Source organism: Trichomycterus rosablanca, chromosome 17, assembly GCF_030014385.1.
Source record: "Trichomycterus rosablanca isolate fTriRos1 chromosome 17, fTriRos1.hap1, whole genome shotgun sequence".
In the NCBI taxonomy this organism is placed as follows: Eukaryota; Metazoa; Chordata; class Actinopteri; order Siluriformes; family Trichomycteridae; genus Trichomycterus; species Trichomycterus rosablanca.
In genome coordinates this window covers 7,754,382-7,779,916 of record NC_086004.1, presented here as the reverse complement: position 1 = coordinate 7,779,916, position 25,535 = coordinate 7,754,382, and the positions used below count along the sequence as shown (strand labels likewise).

Here is a 25,535-nt window from a genome sequence, read left to right as displayed (position 1 = left end):
CGGTGTATTAAACAGGTTATGTCACGTTACTAAGAATAAAAGTGAACACTATTTAATATAATGAATTAAGCAGCAGTTTCCTTCTGTTTCATACACCACACCGTCTCCCATTGATAAAAATACGGAACAAAGCGTCCTGTATCAGTTCAGTACTGAACGCGGTGTTTAGTCTCCAGATAAAGAAGGATTGTGTATGTTACAGGACGGTGGGTAACCCTGGTTTGATTGTCTCTTATATAGTGAGTGAGATAAAACACAGCACAAAGCTTCATCAGTCCCGTACATGCTGCTTTAATATAAGCTCCGATACACTGAGTCCACTGTTACAAAAGTGAAACAAGTTTTAAAGCCTCGGTATCAAATGTTCCGTCCCTAATAAACAATGTTTTGTCCATTTTGTGTTAATTATTTTCATTATTTCGCTTTTGTTGTTCTTGTGGGAATTCCTTAGATGTTTAGAAGAGCGGACGGTAGATAGAGATGCACACGCCACGTCTAAACATCTGCACAAAACTTTCCACAAGAAAAACAATAGCGGGTCAACTGGATAAAATGATTTCCACAAACTAGACAAAACCTTGTTTATCGTCACCATCACAAACTCCGTTCACTTTATCGCTGAGAAACAGTTTGATTGACAGCAGGTAAGCAACACGCACTTCCGGTTTATTGTCCCTGCCTTTTCCGTCAAATATGTGCGGCCGGGAAGTGCAAAACAAATATACATTTTAGAAAACAAAATTACATATGCCGAAAATAAATTTACAAGTGCTGAAACACTTTTACATATGCCAAAACAAATTTACAAACACTGGGTACCCGAGCACTTGTAAATTTGTTTTTGCTTTTGTTGTAAATTTGTTTTTGTTTTTTTGTAATTTTGTTTTCTGAAATGTAAATTTGTTTTGCACTTCTCGGCCACCGTACTAATGCCATCAGACAGAGCTGCACATCTAGTTCACGTCCTACATATTCTGTGCCAGCAATAGTAACATCCACCCACCTATAAAGTATCTTTACTTAATCTGATTACGTCTTTTTTTTTTACGAAGGATTTTCCCTTCATTTCTCTGGGCATGAAACTGCTCCAGCACACAGACAGAGTTGAAGTTAAACATTTACATTAACTTCTTAGGTTTTTAAAAAAAAGTTTTATAAGTTTTTTTTTTTTTTAATACATTTATTGTACACTAAACCACAACATACATATGTGGTGTAAAGAGTTATGTGAGGTCATTTTACTTAGTATGATGGCCTCCTTATTCCATGTTATGCCAAGTTCACACTACACGACTTTCCCAGTCGTCAGGTCGCTGTACAGTTCACACTACACGACTTTCCCAGTCGTCAGGTCGCTGTACAGTTCACACTACACGACTGAATCTTTTGCACTCGGGAGTCTTTCAGTCGGTGTATATTTCACACTACACGACTGATCGGCGATCGGGGGTTTCACACTACACGATTCATCACCAACTGGAATCGCAGGTGAGCTTCTCTACGTTTAGTCACGAGAACAAACGCGAGAAGTGACCAATGGTTTAATGATACCACGTCCAAAAATGCACGTCAACAAGTAGCGAGTGATCAAAGTTTGTGAGCTGATGTGCAGCGTAAAATCAAAGAGGAAAATAAATGAATCTGAGTGGATTTGGCAACACAAACAGTATAGATGGTTCTGTAGTAAGTTGGAGGTTAATTAATAATTTTGTAATGCAGCGTGGGTGTTATGTTTTGTAGAGGATCAAATCAGAAATACTGTAAAACGTGTGTGTGCCGGTGTATCCTGATATAAACTATATCCTCTCCTGCATTTCCCCTCACGCTGTATCCTGCGTTCTCATTGGCTGTTCGACATGTCACTCATTTCCAGTCGTACATCTGAGATCAGATATCTGGCTTGCTAGAAAACTCGATCCAGTCGCCGAGCGGTCGGCGAGCCGGTCGGGTCGAGTTGTTGGATAGTTCACACTTAGCAACTGAGAGCCGAGTTTTGATCGCCGAGCGAACGCTGAGTTGCTCCCGACCCGGAAAATCAATCGCCGACCAGTCGCCGAGCGAAATCTGGCCAAAAATCGTGTAGTGTGAACTAGGCATTAGGTTATTTGGGTCTCAGGATCATCTGAACAAACAATTGTATGTAACTACATGTCCAGGAAATAACAGTTTCTTTGAACACAAACTGTGACTATATGATCAGGGGGAAATTTGTCTGGAAGGTCAGATGTTTCCCATGAACCACCTAAACATGTCTGCCATGAATTATAACACTGTCTACAATCATGCAAGTTTTACATAAATATTGGATTAAATGGCAAATGCACAAACAAGAAGACCCTGTAATCAGCATCATGTTTTGTAGTCAGATAAAACAAAGACTATATCCACATTTTGTACATCCTAAATCTTGAACAAAATTGTGTGTTTAAGCAGGCCAAAAATATGTCACAAAATATATGTTTAAAGTTCAACTGGAATTGCTAAATCAGACTAAAATAAGGCTCTATCAAAATCATGAATACTCAGGCCATGCCAGAATTTCAAAAGAATTAGTTAGGCTCCAGTTCTGTCAATCAAAGATCATTATCATTAAACCTAAGAGTTAAAAGAACATACATTTTTGAACAAAGTCGTTTGTGTTTCAATCACTCAGTCATAACAAAGGAAAATATACTTAAGTTATAAGCATCATCTTGATAATCCAATTTACAATAATGTCATAGAAGAACTATATTTGGTAACCCATACATTTTTCCCATATGCTTCATCCTAGTCAAAGCTTTAATGGGTCCAGTGCTACACAGAAACACTAGACACCACTGAGGAATACACCCAGTGATCATTTTATCACCTTGTGTCACGAAACCATTTACTCACCCTTTAAAATGTACCAGTTGTGTAACTTTAATTTGTTGCATAACCAGGTTGCGATTAAGCATTTTCTTTTAGGATTTTCTGTTAGAGAGCAAAATTCTTAATTGACACTGAGTCTTGAAAATTTTAAGTAGGTCACCACATCACGTGTAGTTTCCAAATTTAATTTGGTAATAATGTTTCTCACTGTGGTACCACAGCTGAGATCCTAATCTCTCGTGTTTGAATTCCAATTAAGCGACTCTATTTTATTTCTACTGTACAATTGTGACCTCTGCTGTCTGGTCCAGGTGCTTACACTAGTGATGGATGATCTGCAGAATGCATGGAGCAGCTCTGCCACTGGCTGGTGAAAAAAAGTGGTACAAGTGGCCAAATAATTGCTATTGTGAATCATCATCAGCAGTTTAAATTGGGGTTTACTCAATAGGATTTACTTATACCTGTAGATTGTTGAATGTATTTTTACCAAGGAAAAATGCAAAAACTAGTATCTGTGATGGGTGATCTGCATATATGTAAAGTTACCACTGGTGCGTAGACTTGTATTGATGTTTTGGAAAGACATGAGCTGCTGTCAAGATAATGTCTTCAGCAGGACAATTTCAGGTCTCATCCTGTACATGTCCCAGCATCGTGGCTTCGTAGACATAGAGTGCATGTGCTTGACTGGCCCACCTGCAGTCCGGATCTGGCTCCTACTGAACATGTGTGACGCATTATAAAGAAAAGGATCAGACAATGGTGAGCACTGACCAGATAAAGTCATCTATAAAGCAAGAATAGGCAAAAATTCCACTTGCAAAACTGCAACAGTTAGTACCTTCAGTTCCCAAACAATTAAGGAGAATAATTAAAAATAAAGGTAATATAGCCCAGTGTTTATAAGTGTGTTGCAGTCATCAATTTCTAAATTTGTTTATATTTAAAAAATACAATTAAGTTGTATTTGCATTTACACTGAAATTTCTTTCGTCCTTTTGTCAGTAAAATAAAGGTTCGAGTGGTTACAAATGACAGATTTTAGTTTTCATTGCATTTTTAGAACGATCCTTTCCTGAAAATAGGTTTTGAAAATAAACATTCCACAGAGCACGCAGTCAGACCAAAAACCAGACAGCATAACCTAAATTGAGTTTCCTTTGCAAATCACTCAAAATAAGACACCTACGGGCAAAACAAAAGTACTAAGTTGAAATCTGGTCAAGAAGCAAAAGAAGTAAATAATACACAGGTTTAAATAAATGTATGTACTGCTTTAGTGATGTTAGGAGGGCACACTCATAATTAAAATGTTGATTAATCAGTGGGTTCATTTTTGGGAACCCTACAAGCAGGGATTTAAAAAAATACACTGAACAATTCAACAGCCTATGAGACTAATGAATTATTAAATATTTGTTTGTTTGTGGCAGCCAAGTGTCACCGTAGGTAAAGTGGGCACTCTCCAAAATCTTGTGCAAAGCATTTCCAGAAAAGCAAATGTCTTTATAGACATGGGAAGGCTGGGGGAACACCATTATTTATGTTTTTAAAGTTTTTAAATGAAATGTTTAGGAGTCCAAATACCTTTGGCTATAAAGTGCAAAATTTGGTAATCAAAGCACTAGGTGGCACTTGCTGTTCCTATTAAAACTACTGCTAAAAAACCAGCATGTGTCAGCACCGCAAAGGTGAAAATAAAATCTACAGTGGGTTTACAAAGTACTTAGATACTTATTATTATCATCAACCTGAGCTTAATCAATGATTACAAAGTTTTTCTGTAAGCAACTACAACTGGCTGTTTTGCTGCCCATGGAACTGATGGGTAGACTGGTGAAAAAGGAAGGTTACCTCAAAATTCTTCAGCACAAACTCAAACCATCAGGGAGAAGGTTAAAGATCAGGCCTAATTAAGTGAGTCAGTGACTCAAAAAACTGGTTAAAATTTTCATAGTTTTAGGATGTCTAAATAAGTCTAAAATTAAACAGTTGGAAGGAAAAAGTGGACAATAAGAAATGCAACACATAAACAACAATACTGTACAACAAGTATATGAACATTGTGGAGAACTAATAAAATCTGGTAAAATAATTTACATTGGACAGTTGGACTGGTCTGTTTTTATTTATTTTTTGCATTATTTATGAGCGGACTTCTTCCCTGACTAAAATCTGTCATCCAGCCTTAAGAGCTTTGAAATCCAAACCTAATAAAAACAAAGGCAATTGCTTTTTCTAGGGAAGGACTAGTTAAATTTGCAGGCACAATACGAAATGGAAAAAAGAAAGGCCTTGTGGGCATGTTTACGTCACTGATTTGAATATGCAGGCACTGAGGAAAGCTCTGTGATGTTCAAGGACATTTCAGAATAAATTTTCTACTATTTTTTTTAGAACAACTGCGGACATTACCTTCAGGTATAATCAACAGCTAATTAAAAGTGGGATGTAGGGTTGATCAAGCTCACATCAATAGTGGTCCACCTTGAAGTCACCTTTTTAATCACTGAATTTGTAATGTAATGCATGTGATGAAAATGTAATTTAAGAGATGCTACAACTATGACACACAATTTAGCCACACAAATATTCATATTAACACTTCATTGGTATTTATTAGATGTTCTCACTCGCTCTTTATAACTTTCAGAACTATAACACACATTTTTATACAGCAATTATTTAAAACCTGTGAGGATGTTTAACCTGTGACGTTTATGTGATATAAATACATTTTCATGAAGTGAAATTCATTGTTCTTTAAGTAATGTCAGGTTACTCTGGTTGTTAATTTGCATTTCTCCAAAAAGAATTATATTCATACTGTCCAACACATTCCAATCTTAATTGATCCGAAAAGACTTGAGGATCATCCAGGTTCCATTTTTAAATGTCAGATGAGCACTGATGTTTCTCTTGGTAAGGCGTGGTTTTCTCATTGCTACCATTCAATAAATCACATTTTTGCATAGTCCCTTCGTATTCTATAGTGTCGTACACTGACCTAAGCTGAGGCTAAAGACAATCAGGTTTGACTTGCTAAATTAGCATTAAATTAAAAGAAATAATTCATGTACTGTTCCTTTAACAAATGTATGTCATTGAAAACATGCTTTTACTCAAGTCCCCTTTGTGTAATTAGTATTTGTCATCATTACTGCCAGGTCTTAGTGACAGCGCTACCTTTCTTGCCTGCTTTTACTCTGTTTCAAAACAAATATGAAAATGAGCTTTCAAAGCAACACAGTTGGCAAGGAAACAGGCAAAAACAGGTTGCATTTTGCAGCCGCCACCAGCTTCTAAAAATCGTTGTTTTCTTCAGTCAAGCTGATTGAATTCAGGCTACCTGTGGTTTGGAAACGTGAACCACTGAGTTTAGGACATAAATAACCTGTTGACCACAGTCTGTGATTAAATCCTCTGTTATCAAGTCCAACAAAACCAACCAATTGTCGAGCATGTTGATTCGTACATACTGTGTTTAAAATGAATTTTAAAAAAAATGCAAAGTTGCCTAAAGAGCCTTAATTTAGCTCTCAATTACATTCTTAACAAAGTAAATCATTTATATATTCAGGGTAAAAAATTGCATGCAAGACAGGAATCCAGCAGTGCACCTGCTTATCATAGTAAAATACACAAAATCTAGCACATTCACTGACACTGAGGCAGTTTAAAATAGACAATTCATCAACTAGTATTTTTTTGTGTGGGAGGAAACTGAAAAGCCTGAAGTAAATTTTATGAACATAAAGAAAACTCAATAAAGACAGTAACTGAAGGGAAGGATTGTACTTAAGCTGTGTTGCACCAACAGCAAGTTATTTGAAGTACTCTTAAGTCAATGTGGCTACATTTATCCCAGTAGCATTATGGTTTCTAAGAGGCCTTGAAGATCAAGCACATGTAAGAGTGGTATCCAGCCTTACCCCACACAGAGATTTCTGGCCTTCCTTAATCTTTTTTACATGGTATAATTCACAGTAGATGGTGATAGATCTAAATGTTTCATGTTGAGATAATGTGGCACAAAGTGTTGAGCCACGGTCCAGCTTTGACTGCAAAGACTAAGACTTATTGTGGAATGTTTCAGAACTGTGTAAATTAAATATTCTACAAACTTCTTACTCATAAGTTGCCTTCTCCCAAATTTTAAAGTATGTTGCAGGTATCAAACTTAAAATTAGTTTATTTTTGTACAATCATATGGTCAGCCAAAACATGAAATCATCACAAACATGTTTTTGTCAGTTAAACAAAGGTTCAAGAGAATTAACAAATCATAGATATGTGTTTATATGCAAAATGTCTGAATATTTTCAGAAATGAGGTTTATAAATGCCATGTAGGGGAGGTAGGAAAGTATGAGTGTTCCCACCAGGCAGAATCTAAATGCCATGTTTAATTTGGCCCTGCTCACTGGTCTGGGTCAGGGCAGAAGTTATTTAATTTTTAAAACATACAAATATAACGCTAGCATCCTTATCAAAGCACATTTTCTAGGACATTTTAAACTGATTTATTTAATTATTTCTGGTCTGCCCAGCTAAAAGCAAGCAGCCGCTGGGTATGGGGGCAAATCTGTTTATGTGCTTTTATTTAACTTCTATTTCTGCTCAATGAAGATTGATGGGAATAAATGGAAAAAGCAGAAAGACTCTAAATGCACTTTTTCTCTATGATCAGACTATTTCTATTTAGGTTTATTTACCAACATTTACACCTCATGTCCATGGATCTGTGTTGTGGATTGGGTCCAAGTTATGCCCGGGGCTTAGATTAAAGCTCAACAGCTGATGCACGCTGGAGTTTGGAGATCACGCGCATCAGTCACAGTCTGACAAACACAGAAGCCTAGAGAAATGCATCAGCAGTATGAGCAGTATGTGAACACCAAATGTCAAAATGAATTACTTCATTAAATTACCTTAAAGCAGTGTTTCTCAACCTTTTTTCAGTCACGGCACCCTTTAAAAGTATGCAAAATCTCAAGTCACCCCAGTCTAAAATGTATTAAAAAACGTACTCTGCATCCCTCGGACTGCTTATATTTATATTAATATTTATATTTATATTAATAAAAACAGTGCAAAATAATAACAATAAAAATTATAATATTTACATTATTGAGGTAGTAATAACGATCAGTTTGTGTGTGCGTCTCTTTCTCTCTCTCTCTTTTTGTGTGTGTGTGTGTGTTTTATATATTAATAATTTAAATATTAAATTATTAATATTTTATTCTATTTGATATATAAACATGACTTACTTTTAATGGGAAACCTGAGCCTGGGATGATGCACACAATCGCCCTATTCTGGCAGGGATGGATGAGAGGCAGACGCGGAGCTCCTGGTCCAGAGCCCTCAGTCGCTCCCTGTACTTGTTTTTGATGTAAGTTAGGCTCAAAAAGCTCAGTTCGCGCCATGAACGAATCAGATTTAACATAATTAAATGAGTTCATAGTTTATTTCTCAATTATTTGTCATTATACTAAGAGCACTGCTTCTTTTCTGCATGTTCTCTCTGTAGCTCGGCAACGGCTCTCTTAACTCAAAAGAAGCTTTATTGGCATGACAAATAAGGACATTCATATTGCCAAAGCAAGTTAGAGAGAAATAATAAAAAATAACAGTAAGAAAGAACAAATATATACAAAACAGTTACATGTGCAAAAATATAAAATTGAATAAAATATTAATAAAAACAGTGCAAAATAATAACAATAAAAATTATAATATTTACATTATTGAGGTAGTAATAACGATCAGTTTGTGTGTGCGTCTCTTTCTCTCTCTCTCTTTTTGTGTGTGTGTGTGTGTGTGTGTTTTATATATTAATAATTTAAATATTAAATGATTAATATTTTATTCTATTTGATATTTTTTGCACATGTAACTGTTTTGTATATATTTGTTCTTTCTTATTGTTATTTTTATTATTTCTCTGTAATTTGCTTTGGAAGTACGAATGTCTTTATTTGTCATGCCAATAAAGCTTCTTTTGAGTTTGAGTGTCTCTCTCTCGCGCTCTGTGTGTGTGTGTGTGTGTGTGTGTGTGTGTGTGTGTGTGTGTGTGTGTGTGTGTGTGTGTGTGTGTGTGTGTGTGTGTGTGTGTGTGTGTCTCGCTCGCTCTCCGTTTTCAGGTTAGAATTTCGACAATAAACAACTCTCATTATGACTGATTAATTCCCTCTACTGATGGAAGCGGACTGGGTGAATTACAGCCGAACTGCGCAGAAATAAACATATATGTAGCGGCTCCCAGAAGCGCGACTCGGTTCCTTTTAAAGAGCCGTTCAATAGAATCGGATCGTTCACGAACGACCCATCACTATCAGAATATTTTTGACGGCACCCCTGATGAAGCCAGATGGCACCCCGGTTGAGAAAGGCTGCCTTAAAGTGTTTCACGCAGCTGTGTCCGGCCCTGGGAGATGTTACCAATAGATTTTTAATGAATACTTCTTAAGGTCCTTTTCAATAGCTAACAGTTATGACTGATATTTTAAATGAGAGCAGAGCTGCAAGCATATAATGCTTTAGCACCATGTTGAGATAGCCGGTACTAAAAACTGATTCACCAGAACTGCACACCCTCAGTGTGCATACAAGAGTTCAAACACCTTTACCACAAATGTTATGCCAAATTCTGACAGTTGGATGATGTGGCAGTCCAATACACAACCTACTACTGTTGGTCATGACTTAGACATAGTCGGGCACTTGTGAGGAAGCATGCCTCAGCCTATGGGCCTCCTTGGCCAATGAGTGTGCATGAAAAGAACAAGGAACCGCAACAAAATATCAGGTTTCCAATCCTATTTTATTAGCAAAATTATGGCAGATTTGAAATAAAACAAACATTTAGAAAGTCTGTAATTTTTCTTACATTTTGGCCAAGAGACTCTTGAAATGGACAAATGAGCCTCTACATAAATTAATATTATTAAATCAGTATTTCAAGTTTCATATTTTTCATGATTACTACACTTACTACAGTTAGTTTTAAACTGTGTATCAATCTTTTTGTTTTATTCATGTAGTAATGACTAAGCAACAGCGACTAAGTTCAACTCCACCCAGAAAATCATCCTGAACAGTGTTCCAGTGTTTTAAATAGTCTGGCACTGATGGCAATGTTCATTCTTTTCATGGTGGTGTAAAATTAGACTTATGTAATATTCAAAACATTCAGAGACTACATTGTTTAAGTAACTATAATATTAAAGGTTTGTATGTTAATGTTTATACAAATGAGAAATCTCATAGGAATTCCAATTGCTCTGTTTAGATTGAAATCATGTGAATGTCAATTCTCTGCTCCAATTGAAGTTACACGTATCAGATTTGAATTGCCCTAATGAAGCAAGTGGCTTGAGGTTTCTGCTGTTTACACTGTCATAAAAACTAATCTGTGTCACACAGTAAAAACAAATCAGAAGTGGGCCAGATTTACCTGCAGTGTAATCAGCCTTTGTTTTTCAGCTTCAGTTCTACACATACCTTTTCACTTCTGCATTGCACCACATTTAAATCCAGGATCAGGTCATGACCCAAGCCCACTAATCCTCTCAATACCGAGTGAGGGACTTTTCAGCCATTCTTTCAGTTTTAAAGCCACAGTCTAGGCCAAACATGGTCAGAAGCTTATTTTACTGCAACTACTGATTTGACTGTGCCACACCATCAGGCATCCTGTGATCAGCACCCACTGCTTCTGATATACTACTGAACCCCCGTGCCCTGCAAATAAACCACAGTAACACATGACATAGAAGATCATCACAGAAGTGTTGTAAAACAGTCTGGTGAAAAATAAAAGAGAAACTGGAACTCACATTAAAAGGTCATTTAGTTCTCTTTTGATCTTGGTTACGACTGGTGGACCCTGGTAAATCAGCGCTGTGTAGAGCTGTACCAATGACGCTCCAGCACAGATCTTATCCAGAGCATCCTGCCCGCTAGCCACTCCGCCCACACCAACTATGGGCACTTTTCCTTTGAGATACCACAAAAAAACTTGCATTAGACCACAAATACGTATTAAGAAAAAGGCTAAATATAAAAATTTCACAAATTAGTGCAAAACCTAACAAAATGTTACAAGGTCCTGGGTTAGAGTCCTTTTTGTGTGAAGTCTGTCACAAGATGAGCATACATGACTGTAACTTCATTCCAATACCTACTAGCAGGAAACCTTTTCTATGAGCACAGAGTTTCAAAGTAGTTTTTACTGTTTTAGGATATTCCTTAAATTCTAAATAGCATCTGATAAAATATTTGAAAATAAAAATGTTCCATGGGTTCAGCTCTTTAGGTAGTATTTACTGAAAAGCGGCTTCTATCAAAATTAGCATCATAACCACATGACCACTAGAAAATTTGGTTATACCACATTTAAATGAATTCCAAGAATTTCTGGTAAATGTAATGTTTATTTTGAGCAGTTGTGGGCAGAGTTATTTGTAATTACCCATTCTGAACTGATGAATCTACATATCTAGTTAAAAAGAACATCCTGGGACAAAATCATATTAATAACTACATTACCACTGCTGAACACATCACCACTATTTGTAACCCAACTTGTGTTGCAAGTCCTCCAAATGTACAGTCTTATGCAAAACATAGGAACACCCAAGATAGGAATTCCAGTATTTTCCTAAATAAAAAAACCTTAGTCAAATCCTGTATAAAAGTTCAAACTTTTGGAAATGTTAATGCAATATTACTGTTTATTTTTTTAGTAAACATATTGGGTTATATATGTTCTGTTATACCCAGTAATACAGTCACACATCCTCCTATAAAAACAAAGCAATTTTAACAAACACATAAGATTAATACAATAAGTTTTAATACAATCTGAACTGGTTACTATTCAAACTTTAGTAAATGACACATTTTATGGCCACCTCCCCAAATATTTAATTCAGAAAATAGTAACCATGTATTAAAATGTGAATAACTTTGCTCCCTGTAAAGCTTATTCCCACTTACACATACAACAAAGTTTGCAATTTGACACCTCATGTACACCTGCAGGAATTCCCCACTCTCCAAAGAGAATAAACTTCTATACATTTTAATGCACCAACAGCTGATTTGTTGAATTCACTGAATTCACCTATTCAGAAACAATGACACAAAATGTGTTTCATTGTGTTAAACTCAGTAAATACACAAAAACGGTGCAGGAAACTGTCCTAGTTCTTACTACTGAAACATCTACTAAACATAAAATCTGACCTGAGGGATTCAAATTTAAGCATTCAGCTGGAAACATAATTTGGGTCACAGATTTTCAGAAGTCAAGGATCATTTACATACACTGTATAGCAAAAATTCTGATTTTTGAGTTTAGCCGTTTATGCCACGCCAGTCGATAAGGTATATACAGTCATGTGAAAAAGTTGGGACACCCCATGAAAACCTTTGCCTTTTTGAACATATTTAAACATATGGACATTAGAGCTTCATTTGAACAGTACTGAGAGATGGAGCTTATATAACTAAATTAATACACCTGAAAAAATTACTTTTAAACACAAGTTGTAAAATGTAATGAACAAAAATGGAAATGTATTGTTCTTATAGCTGGTATTTCCCCCTTTGGCTGAAATAACCTCAATTAGACATTTCCTATAACCATCTACCAGTCTCTGACATCGACTGGGAGAAAGTTTTTCCCACTCCTCCATGCAGAATTCTTTCAGCTGTGTGTGGTTTGAGGGGTTTCTTGCATGCACAGTCCGTTTCAAATCACCCCACAGCATCTCAATAGGATTAAGATCCGGGCTTTGACTTGGCCATTCCAGAACTCTCCATTTCTTTCTTTTGAGCCATTCCTTGGTGAATTTACTGGGATGTTTTGGGTCGTTGTCATGCTGCATGGTTCACCTCCGCTTCAGTTTTTGGACAGATGGTCTTACATTTTCCTCAAGCACCCTCTGATACAGTGAAGAATTCATTGTGGATTCTATAATGGAGAGCTTGCCAGGCCCTGCTGCAGCCCCAAACCATGACATTTCCACCTCCATGCTTCACAGTTGGTATGAGGTTCTTGTGCCCAAATGCTGTGTTTGGTTTATGCCAAACATGTCTTCTGTTACTGTGCCCAAATAATTCAGCTTTGGATTCATCTGTCCAAAGCACATTGTTCCAGAAGTCCTGGTCTTTGTCTAGATGTTCTCTGGTAAACTTTAGTCTTGCCCTGATGTTTTATTTGACAGCAAGGGTTTCCTCCTTGCTCACTTCCCATGAAAATCAAACGTGTGCAGTCTCTTTCTGATGGTAGATGCATGTACCCTGCTATCAAATGTGGCAAAAGCTACCTGTAGGTCCCGTGATGACATTGTAGGATTATTGGATATTTCTTTATGCATCTTGCAGTCTGCTCTTGGGCTGAACTTGCTAGGACGGGCTGACCATGCCATGTTGGCAGTTGTTTTAAATGTTCACACTTGTAAATTATTTTCCGTACAGTGGAATGGCTGATTTCTAATTGTTTTGAGATCTTTTTAAATTCCTTCCCAGACTCATATGAAATCCCGTCCCAGACACATATGCATCTACAACCTTCTTTCTAAAGGCCTAAGAGAGCTCTTTAGATCTCACCATGGTGATACCACTCACTTCAAAAATCAAGAGCAAACCAAACTAATGTCTGAGGTTTAAATAAAACTCCAATGTCCTCTAACGATGGTGTAATCATTGCAGCTGATGTGGTGCACCGGATTCTAATTTTAGACGTTTTAAGTAGTAATAAATGTGGGGGTGTCCTAACTTTTTCCTCACAATAAATTTCCATTTTTGTTTATTACATTTTACAACTTGAGTTTAAAAGTAATTTAAAAAAAAATTTTGGTTTAGTAATAAAAGCTCCATCTCTCAGTACTCAAATGTCCATATGTTTAAATATGTTCAAAAAGACAAAGGTTTTCATGGGGTGTCCTAACTTTTTCACATGACTGTGTGTGTATATATATATATATATATAAATATAAATTTTATAAAAACAAATGATGTGCCTCCAATCTTGTGGCGAGAGTTTGTGAAAGACCCTTCCCTTGTACAAAGCAAGGTCCTTAAATAAATAGTATTTATATTTATAATTATAAGAATATTTTTAATCATTATCTGAATGTCAATTACAAGCCATGTCTTCTCCTCCACATCAGTCCCTGCTCTTTTAATTAAATTCACATGTCCAACAAGTATAAATCCAGATGTCTATACACTCTTGGTTATACAGTGTATTTAAATGTGCCTGATTTAGAGCACAGCTTGACTATTTCTGTAGTAGACTGCATAGACTGTTTACCTTTTGTTAAAGTGTACATCTCTCGTACAGTTTGAGTGGCCAGCTCTTTAAGTGGTTGCCCGCTGAGACCCCCTGTCTCATTCCTGTTGGCGTCTTGCAGGGTCTCAGGCCTGGACACGGTGGTGTTAGAGATTATTAAACCATCCACACCAAGCTGACAGCAGAATATGAAGGTAATAATTCTGTATCAATATGAATCCTACTTCCAGTGTGTCAACTTTATTACAGAGCATTTTAATAGCACAAAAATACCGTATACACTGTCACAAGTGTCTGTATATACAGACCTCTGTGACGACCTCAGCAATGTCCTGCTTGTCCTTCTGGGAGAGATCAGGTGCAATCTTGACCAGTACTGGAGGTCGACTTGTTCCTTGCAGTAAGTCTCGCTCTTTCAGAACCTGTATGTACAAATAGACACAAATACCAAAAGCCTTTTCACTCAACTACAGGGTGACGAAAACATATAAAGGTAAAGTTGCGCCCTTCCCCTTTGCTCCCCATCTAGTTGTCTCCAATTCCCTCCTGTTAAAATCATGTTGCCAGCATCATTCCTACTACTGGCTGAGGAGGGCTATCACACACCCCATCCAACAAGCTGAAAGACTTGCTAAGCTCTAGATCATCCATTGCTAGTGCAGGTGCCTGCAACCACATGGCAGAGGTCGAAAGCTCTTCCAAACGGACGTTAATTGCTGTTAATTGTAAATTGTCACATTAGTTCATATAGATCGTACATTAACTAAAATAATTATTATAAAATTATTGTTTCATAACAGGTAAAAACCAGAACGGTTCACCTTCTACACACAGGGCGTGCAGCACATGTATATGATCACATTCAATAGAATGAGAATTAAATAGAATTGGACAAACTCCAATTATCCACAAATGTAAAACTAACTAAGTTCAAATGATTGAGTAATGAAAGCATTGCCTCTTAAAAGATTGGCATGACACTACAGTTTCCTTCAGCCTCCCAAAAATATGCAAGTGAATTGGCTGCACTTCATTTGTCCTTAGTGTAAAAGGATTATGTGTGTTGTCCTGTGATGAACTACCACACTGTTCAGGGTGGATTTCTGCTCAGTGCCAGTGTTTCCAAATGGCACCAGACCTTCCACAACCCTGACAAAAATATGTGATAGGTGTAAATAAATAAATGTCTTAAGTCTGTTTTACCTTGTCCAGTAGATGGCGCAGCTCTTTCTTTCCCTGCAGGTCTCTGAGTCCAGGAGTGTTGGGGCTGCTGACATTCACTACCAGGTAATCAGCAAAGGGTCCGAGGGTCCTCACTCCTTCTAGGTAATCAGCTACGGCATCAGTGGACAACTTGTTTTTCCCAAGGTTGATGCCAAGTAGTTTGCCTTCTAAGAATGAAGAATGATGGTAGTTAATCCTATACATTACTGAAGTTTTTTTTTTTTTTTAATGAGCCAATAGTAAATTTAAAAATGATTGTTCTGTGACTTAGTGATTGAACAGTGCTTACAGAAATCCACCACACAACCAGGCAGCCTTCTGAGCTAAAACAACAGTCAGGATGGTACAGGGTTTCAGTTTTACCTTTGGTGAGCTCAGCTTGAACACTTTGTCTGGTTTGTAATCTCTCTCCAACAGCATGCAGACCACAGCTGTTGAATCCATATCTAAAAAACACACAATCCACTAATGTTATATGCACTGTTGTTATACATTCCATTATTTGAATTAAGTGTGCACATATTCAGGCTTCTGGGTTTTAACCTTTTCATATTTGTATATTGAATAATTATTTGTTTATTTATTTTATTGCTTTATTAGATTATTCTGTTTCATATAACGTTCAAGTTTTTGAAAAATATTTTATTGTTAAAATTTTATACATTTTAGAAATATTATATTACAAAAATTGTTATTTGTTGTTTTAGAAAAAAAATGTTTTTCATTTTTCCAGACAATTAAAATTATTGTATTTAATTGATAAATTAATTTACTAAACCTTTTTCCAGAAAAACTCAATAAGAAAACAATAAGTATCTGTTTAAGCAGTATGTGTAGTTTTACCTTTAGTTTTAATTTATATTAATATATCGATTTAGCTTAGTATATCTTTCCTACACAATGTATAATAGTGGATTAATGCAGCATTTTATTCAGCCACTACACTGTTTTCCTTCACAAAAATCTAATGTTGAAATTATAATACAGTGCAGACCAAGCATTAGGTACAGAATGTGTTTACACTTAAAAGCAGCATTTCTCTTTGAGTGTACTGAAGGATATGACTGAAAACAAACATATCATATAATGAAAATCTGAGTTTATTAAATTTGGTCTTTCATCTCATTCAGCTCAGGTGAATTAATCAGCTTAAAATGATTTTTAGGATATTTTTCAGTAGTGTTTTGGCTGAGTGGAGGGTATGTAGAACTTCTGTTAATCTGTTATTATTTCACGTTATTACACTGATTTCTGTCAGAACTGGAAAAAACAAACTGTAAAATCTGATGGGTGAAATTATTTTGCCCACATGTGACAAGTTTATGAGTTTTATAGTAACAAACAGAATGCAAATAAGGACTTTCCACTTATCGAGTAGAGGCAAATAAACTGTCTACCTGAAAGCCAAGTTTAACATCAGGAAGAAAACAAGTGTAAAGACTTTTTTATTTTGGCCAAATTGTTTTGGAGCAGCTCATTTGAAATAATTCTATAGTCAAAACTTTACACTTACAGACAAACAGAATGTTAAGGCAGTCTTGAGAGTTCAAACATTTCAGCAATGTTTTTGTTTAGGTTTCTGTGACAATGCTGCTCATATATTCATAGATTATTATTTAGTTTCTAAGTTTAGAATTAATTTTATTAAAATACACCACTAAACAGAACCACCAGCAGGTTGTTGGGCAGCCAAAACTCATTGATGCTAGAGGACATGAAGGCTATGTCATATAATACAGACCAATATATGGGCTACTGAGGCTTAAAAAGTTGAATGTGTCACAACGCACATCGCATCAAACCCTTCTGTGTCTGAGGCTGCATTGTCACAGGCCAGTCAAACAGCACATGGAAACTCCTCTCTATCAAGACGTGTGCATCATTTACCCTTGGTAGAGATGGCACCAAGATAAACTCTAGGATAGCTAACCTTGCAACAAAGAGAAATCTAAAGACTGCTGGTAATGTCCTGGTGCAAGATACATGTGCAGAAATATAAGTCTTTTGAGATTATATTAGGCAGGTGGCCCTAATGTTTTGGCTAATCAGTGTATGCTGCATTAACAATTTACAGCTTGGATTATTAATTTGGTGGTGTATATACTTCTATAACTCTGCCTCCTAATTCCTTGGAAGTAATTAGAATTATAGTTAGTGACTTATAGGGCTAGTTTGGCAACACCCATTTACATGACATGTAACAATTTTCTCTTGCGCAGGTCAGGAAAAAACTTAGTTTTTTATCTTTGCAGAGAATAAATGTGTCTGAATAATCAGGTATAATCAAGGAACCACCAAAAACAGGTGCTCGCTGTTCTGCCCAAATAATCTTTTCCTCATAAAAATCTTTTTCCTTATTTAACTGACCCCTGTTACTGGATAAAAGTATGCTTACACCTGTCCATGAGGTCATTGTAGATTTTATACCAAATTCATGAATATTAATAAAAAGATGTTATAACAGGCCACACTCTTCTAAAAAGTATTTTTACAAAGCCTGTCTGGAAATTTGAGCCCGATCAAGCCTGGCTTGCAATTAGTATTCCAATTAATCCAAGGTGTTTAATGAGGTTCTGTTTAGGCCACTGTGTTCCTCCAGACACAAACTTGAAACCATGTCTTTGTGAAAAGGGCACAGTCATGCTGGAACATGATAGGAAGCATAATAGTTATTTTATAGAATTGATTTTATACACGTTAGCAATAGCAATGTGTGTAGCTAAAACACATAATTAGGAGGGGTGTCCATATACTCACGATGTATATTATACATCTATAATTACCTAACCAGCCAGACTCTAATTAAATGAAACAATAACTTTAAATCCAAACTGGCTGATGCAAAATTGCCATTGTTCCAGTTATTTGTGATGCTTACTAAAAGACGTGAACCTACAACGTCAAAAGAACAGCTCCCAAACAGTCTGCAGCATGCGTACCCAGGAGAGAATTTGCCATTCAAACTGTGTGTATTTACACACAGCACTCATTTACGTCAGGAGGAGCAGCCCATACTTTTCAAAATGCGTATGAGGAACTAGGGTTGGCCGATACTGGTGTCTAGTGAGAATTCAATCAACTGTAAATTTTATTTCAAGCCACACAAAGTACCAAAATTTATTTTTTTCTGATTAGTCTATGGAAAGTGCAAAAAGGATCTATACTGAATACTAATTCAAGTAGGTCAATTTCTGAACAACCTGTGCATGTATTCAAATAGCTTGCATCCCATTTACATAAATCCTAGTCAACCGGCTTATGAGCACTGAAAGATAAAATTGTCCACAACCACGTCACTAAAGGTTTGCGTTTACAACAAACACTTCCCAAAAGGAAAATGACAAATTTTGTTAAAAAAATCAATTATCCATTCATTGAATGGTTCCCGTTTTAACTTCCTTTAGTCATTTATAAATTCATTCCCTTAACTGATGTTTTTTGTGTCTAAAGAAGATCCACAGAAGACAAAACATAATCCAAACATCAGCTCCTAATTTTGTGAATTAGGTAGAATATAAAAAAAGACATGCCAAACTAATTTTAAAAACCATCGAGTCCATCAAAACACTGAGAAAAGCATCTGCAGACTTTTGTTTACACTCCTTCCTCTAACCATAAAGTACTTATGTATTCACTTTAACACAATATTGACTGCTTACAAATAAAAACATGGTAGAATGTTCTACAAAAGAGCTAGCATCTTATATGTGTAATTTGTTGAACAAGGATTACAAGCATAAAACCAAATATAAATACAATTTAATGGCCAAAAATAACTTGGAGTACAAAATCAGGTCACATGTGTAAACAAAGCTTCAAACATTTAATCAACATTTGATAATCCATCCTAGCACCAAGTATCATGATAAAGCATGGCAACCAAGCTTAAAATACATTTACTTATTTTAATTGTATTTAAATTTCAATTTATTTTAGGCCACTTAATTATTGTGGACCCCGTTGCTCGATTTTTATTAACCAAATTGTATTCAAGTTGGGTGTGGGCCTGTGTGGCGTAAGAAGTTTGAATCCCAGATATTGCTCACAAATACAGAAGGCACAAGGCATTAGGTGAACCTAGCCATTGGCACATATGTAGTAGAACTTTATTGTCACTATAAATTGCAACAAGTACAATTACAGCAAAATTAGCCATCCACCCGTCCAAACATTCAATATGACGGGGGGGGGGGGAGACAGGACGGGAAGACAGGATAAGAAACAAGAAATAATAAACATCATTGGGAGGATAGGAGATAAAAAAAAACCAGCAACCAGATTGTGCTCCCTGAGGAGCCCACTATGGTAACATGAAAAAAAGCTCCTTACAGCACACAAGCACATGTAAACAAGACATAACAGTCACACGACCAGCCACTAGTAGGGATGAGGGGATAAAGAGTAACCAGCTGCGACAAGCAGCCATCTGGTGATTCGCAGCCAGACCAGCGCGCACTACAGACCTGTCATGCCGTGTTGGTGGAATTAAGCTAAGAGTGGAAAACGTTGGGTTGGGGGTTGGGGAAATCAGTGCACACTTAGTGCCAGTCCCAGACTGTGTCAGGAAGGGCATCCTGTGTAAAAATCATACAGATAATTGATTCACCGTCTCGACCAATAACAGAAGCAGCCAAAAGTATTTACTTAGAGTCAAGTTTAGTACTATAGTTTTAATTCTCAGATATTACAATGGTAGCTGCCTTCAGCATTTTCAATCATCTGCACTGGAATTTCAGAGGTCAACATAGCAAAGTAGTTCTATTAGTCATAGACATAAATTTGCTGATCAAACTTATACAACTTTGAATACTGTTATGAAGTTTCTCCTGGACCTGGACAAAATAGGCCAGAAGCAAAAACAACCTGAACACCACACAACTATAAAACTAATTTATTAATAAATAAAATAAAAAAGGGGGAGTGCATTCCCAATTTGCACAGAACAAGTGAAACACATGAAAACCATCCAAATACCTGTTTATTACAGCCCGGTCAGTCTCAAGTCTGAACACACGGGGTTTTGGGTTTCCCTCCTGTGGTCTAGGGGTGACTGTGCCGACCTCAACAAAACCAAATCCTAGCCGGTACAGAGCATCCACTGCCTCACCATGCTTATCAAAGCCTGCTGCGATTCCAACTGGATTCCCAAACTTTCGGCCCATTACATTTAGCTCCTGTTAAAAAAGAGAAGCAAAGGTACCACAATTACCACAAAACATACGCAAAGAAATGCTGCCAATACAGATGTTATTATATCTAGCAATCTACACATTCTTTTTTTTACACATTCCTGTAAAACAAAAACTTAATATATATTATTGTACCTATTTGTTATCTATATATTATATTAACCATATATTATATAAAACACATATCATAATATTGCTGTGGTTTAGAACAAAAGTCATGTCATCCATCCAATGGAAAGCAATACATCAATTAAAATGTATTAATTAGTAATATGGCCAGGCAATTTAGCCAAGCAGACAAATCCTCTGTATAAAGTTTTATCATGATAAGGCTCACAACATACTTTTGCTGGTTAGTAAAGTTTGTAGTTAAATTTCAGTATGGTTAATGGTGAATACTATTAAGTGTAGTAAAACAGAATGATAATGCACACACTAACCAATGAGGCAGGATCCTGGTAGCGAGATCTGGGTACCAGGCCAAGGCTGAGGAAGCGTATGGCCATGACGTGAGCCGTCTCTGCTCCCACAAGCTTCTGTAACATGGGCATAAGGGTGGTTTCATAAAAGCGCTCATCCCCATTTGCAGTGAGGTATCCCACAAACAAAGCGCTGCCACATCCCAGGATCTTTACTGCATCCTTCAGCCGCTCCTTTCAAAAAATATCATGAGAGGTTGTAAGACAAACAGATGCACTGTACAGTGAAATTCTTCATTTGCACTACCTCCCACATGTTTCTAAACGAATACAATATAAATACTATGAACTAAGTAAAGAGAGAACAGAAAAAATAGAAAATATACATAATACTGAAGTGTGAACTATTTCATGGCACCAAACCAAAACATAGTCAGTCTGTCAGATGATGTTTTCAGATGTTTTCAGTGTGTTTTCATTGCTCTAGAGTCCAACTGCAGTGTGCTTTACCCCCACTTTAGTCAACACTTGCAATTGCTTGGGCATGTACTCCTAAGACCTTGGGCTGATGTTGCTTCCAAAGGCAGTTTTAGATGAGCGAGTGTTTGTTTGTTTGTTTATTAGGATTTTAACGTCATGTTTTACACTTTTGGTTACATTCATGACAGGAACGGTAGTTTATCTTCACACAAGGTTAATCAGTTCACAAGGTTATATCGAACACAGTCATGGACAATTTAGCATCTCCAATTCACCTCACTTGCATGTCTTTGGACTGTGGGAGGAAACCGGAGCACCCGGAGTAAACCCACGCAGACACGGGGAGAACATGCAAACTCCACACAGAAAGGACCCGGACCGCCCCACCTGGGGATCGAACCCAGGACCTTCTTGCTGTGAGGCAAGAAGGTCCTACCCACTTAGCCACCGTGCCACCCAGATGAGAGAGTGTAGATGAGTAGTTGGAATATGTTTACGATGTGTTTATGCTTCAGGTTGTATAGCCAAGTGCTTCATAGTAGTGCTTTCTTGCTCCTTGACATTTTCAAGAAGGATGGTCTCTAAAAGTCACTGTGCTTTTCAGTACGGCCCATTTTACTCCCACAAAGTTGATCTGGAGACTGAAGTTTGCGCCCAGGTGATCTGATTCAGCTATGTAGGATTGTGTACCTGGATTATTAAGCATACATCAACACACCTATTTTACAGCCAAAGTCTGTCTATATAATATGTATGTATGAATAATAGAACGCCTTTTTTGTCATGTATACATATACAGGTGTACAGTACAACGAAATTCTTTCTTCGCATATCCCAGCTCGTAGGGTCAGTCACTGAACAGCGCCCCTGGAGCAGAGAGGGTTAAGGGCCTTGCTCAAGGGCCCAACAGTGGCTGCATGGCAAGGCTGGGATTCGAACTCTCAACCTTTCAACTGATAGCACAAAGCTCAACCCACTAGGCTACCAACAATGACTGCATGTTTACATTTATGCCCCAGTTAGTTTTAACTGTGAATCATTAAAATAATTTAAAATGGTGTTTAAATCCTGTTGGCCATGAAGTGATTTAAATGTTTATGTTTTATACAGTAACCCTGCATGCTGTCATGTAGCCACTGCATGGTAACGTTGGTTAGTTATTAATTCATTGGCCAAAAATGTACTGTGGAAACGTGAATATACGATAAAAGCACCGGCTGTATTTCTCATAAATTTAGGGTATATTTTGCTACAACTAAGGTTTACTTAAATTAGCAAATTAAAATACATAACACATGTCTTAGAAGTTACCTTCAGCGGTCCCGCCATGCTCATTCACTCAAACAACTGGGGCAGAATCACGTGATGTCTCGTGAATTCTCGCGATGTTAATATGCTCGCGCTGATTTGAGCTGATATATAAATCATTCTCTGACAGATTCGCCCTGTATATGACGTGTATATCAGTGGAAATCCTCACTGGCCTGGGATGCAGCGCATTTTACATATCTCAAGAGTCAAGAGTTTACACTGCATAATTTCATCAGATTAGTATAATATAACATAAACATAAAATATTAATATAAAATATGATATTTAAAGTATTATAACACATATAAATATATAAATTATGTGACAACTATCCTAGAAATACATACTTATTATATAATTACTAGGTAATATTAATTATTATTATTATTATTATTACATAAAATATAACAGTATTATATGATAAAATATCATATATACACCTAAACTGAAATAGTCATGTGGTCAAAAGCTGATACTGGTGTAGGTAGGGTTAGGGGATGACCAAGACAAACTTTGAATTATAGTATCTGTATATGAGACTAATGTACAATTGCCAACAATAGGACCAGTTAAAACAACATTATATTGTTAGGTCACATAATATGTACTCTCTAATGGCTCTGTGGTGGTCACTTTCCCATACCAGGTAGAATGAAAGTGGGCATATGGGTAGGTGAACCTGATAAACTGACCAGTGACTTCTACCCACAAGGTAGTTGATGCTGATGAACTGGAAAGTGAACGTATACAGTATTAATTTAAATATTATACATGAGTGTATAATACAAGTGTGAGAGGTGCGTAGTCAGATACGTCATATGCAGCACAGATGATGACAAAAGCAGTATTCTAGAAAAGAATTTGACCCCCTGACCAATTTTTCTCTTAGCATAAAATGATAGCTCGGGTTTTCTTCCCACCCTTAGTAATAAGCAAATGTTTGCAATAGTTTGTAATGGATGAAGTAAAATTAAAACAATTTAAATTATTGTTTAGAAGTCTCCATCCATAGCCAATCATAACCACTAAGTAATAATCAGCCATGCCGCAAGAATAAATGACATTATCGAACTTTTTATACCACAAAAAACACTTAGACTTATTTATGTATATAATTGGCCTAACAAATAAAAATATATACATTTATAAAATATTGGAAGCATAAAAATTACTATATGTATAACTAATATTTATACACTTTTTAACAATGGTTTGGCTCAAATACCTTAACCCAATAACTGAGAGAGGCGTTTTTACACTTTCGGCCATAGAGTTTATATATAATGTATTTACAAAGACTTCACTCACTCTGCATGGCAACCACTGTGATGTAAAGCTTGCTTGACTGTGGACAGTGACACATAGCTTACATTTGCCCTTGATTCATGGGATACATGACTTAAGAAGGTTCTAAGATGATTTCTGATTAATCTAACAAATCTTTACCTAACAAAAGATGATTTTTTTCCCCAGCCTTAGTAATAGACCACTGTTGTGTTGAAATAAGAACTTGTCAGTTGTAGTCATAGAATAAATAATAATCAGTGAGTTAAGAAATAAGTGCAGATGATTTCAGTTAGGTGTACAGCATGACAATTGTAAAATATGGAATGCACTGGATTATGGATAAAATTGTTAAATAGGTACATGTTCAACTCTATTTTGCATTAAGATGGTCCACTTTATACTAAACACACTGGTCTACAAACTAAATTGAAAAAAGGTAACATCACTGGATAAGTAAACCTTCCATATTCTTCTCATAGTCTTGACAACTGAGTGATTACATGTTTGCTGAACACTGTGGTACAGACCTACATACTTAACCTCTTGGTGGTCTGGTGGCTTCTTACGTCGTTTACAGCAGTTTGGAGCCCATCATTTTTACTCTGACTGATTACAAAATCATGATTGATTAATACGTGCTTTCATCTAAAGCAGTAGTTTTTTTAGGATGACAGTGATTACACCCCAATGGGCGTCCAAGTGTAAAAACTGTGTATGTACTAAAGTATGTCACAGCCTCGGCTGTCACCAAAACACAACCTAGCTGCACACTAATGGGAAATCTGGACCAATGTTTTAGACAAAGCTTTTCACAAACCATTAATAAAACATTGAGACAGTGTGTTTAAGAAAATATAAGACAAAATAAAGGCTGCAGTGTGCCTCAGCATAGATTTTCTGGAACTTAAATAAAGAAATGAAACGTTGAAGTGTTGTATATAAAATCACTTTAAATCATCTTTGCTCATAAAAGTAGACCATTGAATCTGTAAGAAAAAAAGTCTATTTTATTTTTTCTTGACTGTATAGCCCAGATAAAGTAGCTCCAAAGCTTGAATCAAACTTTGCATGTAGTTTGAGTGTCTGCCATCATTTTCCTAATGAAAATTAGGAAGTTAGCTCACATCCACTGTTTTCACAGAATTTCCTCATTTACCTAAGATGGACAGAAGCTCCCTGTTTTTCAGTCTCAGCAATCTTGACCAGGAGTGAAGTTAGATCCTTTCAGCTCTTTCCACAATGCCTGTAAGGCAACTTTGTGTTTACTGTTGGATTTCACTGTTTTTTCTTTTACCTATCTGGGCCAGTAACAAAATTACAAACATTTATGAGACCAAACAAGTGTTCAGGAACGTGACCTACAAATTTTCTGAAACTCAAAACACCTGGGTCCAGGCACTGAGAGCATGTGCGGAGAACAGAGGGGAACTTGCCCTGGTCAAGGACTCTGAAACCAAGGATT

General features: G+C 36.6%; 1 protein-coding gene across 1 annotated transcript; it reads right to left on the bottom strand.

Moving 5' to 3' along the window:
• Nucleotides 1-9,665: 9,665 nt before the first annotated feature.
• Nucleotides 9,666-22,808, bottom strand: dhodh (dihydroorotate dehydrogenase). The gene is made up of 9 exons (XM_063013031.1): nucleotides 22,787-22,808; nucleotides 21,017-21,229; nucleotides 20,362-20,561; nucleotides 15,751-15,833; nucleotides 15,367-15,554; nucleotides 14,472-14,585; nucleotides 14,185-14,338; nucleotides 10,700-10,859; nucleotides 9,666-10,604 (listed from the first exon to the last, which is right to left on the bottom strand). The coding sequence occupies exons 1-9, from the start codon at nucleotides 22,802-22,804 to the stop codon at nucleotides 10,523-10,525; spliced, it is 1,212 nt and encodes a 403-aa protein (XP_062869101.1). The 5' UTR covers nucleotides 22,805-22,808; the 3' UTR covers nucleotides 9,666-10,522.
• Between the last annotated feature and the right edge of the window lie 2,727 nt (nucleotides 22,809-25,535).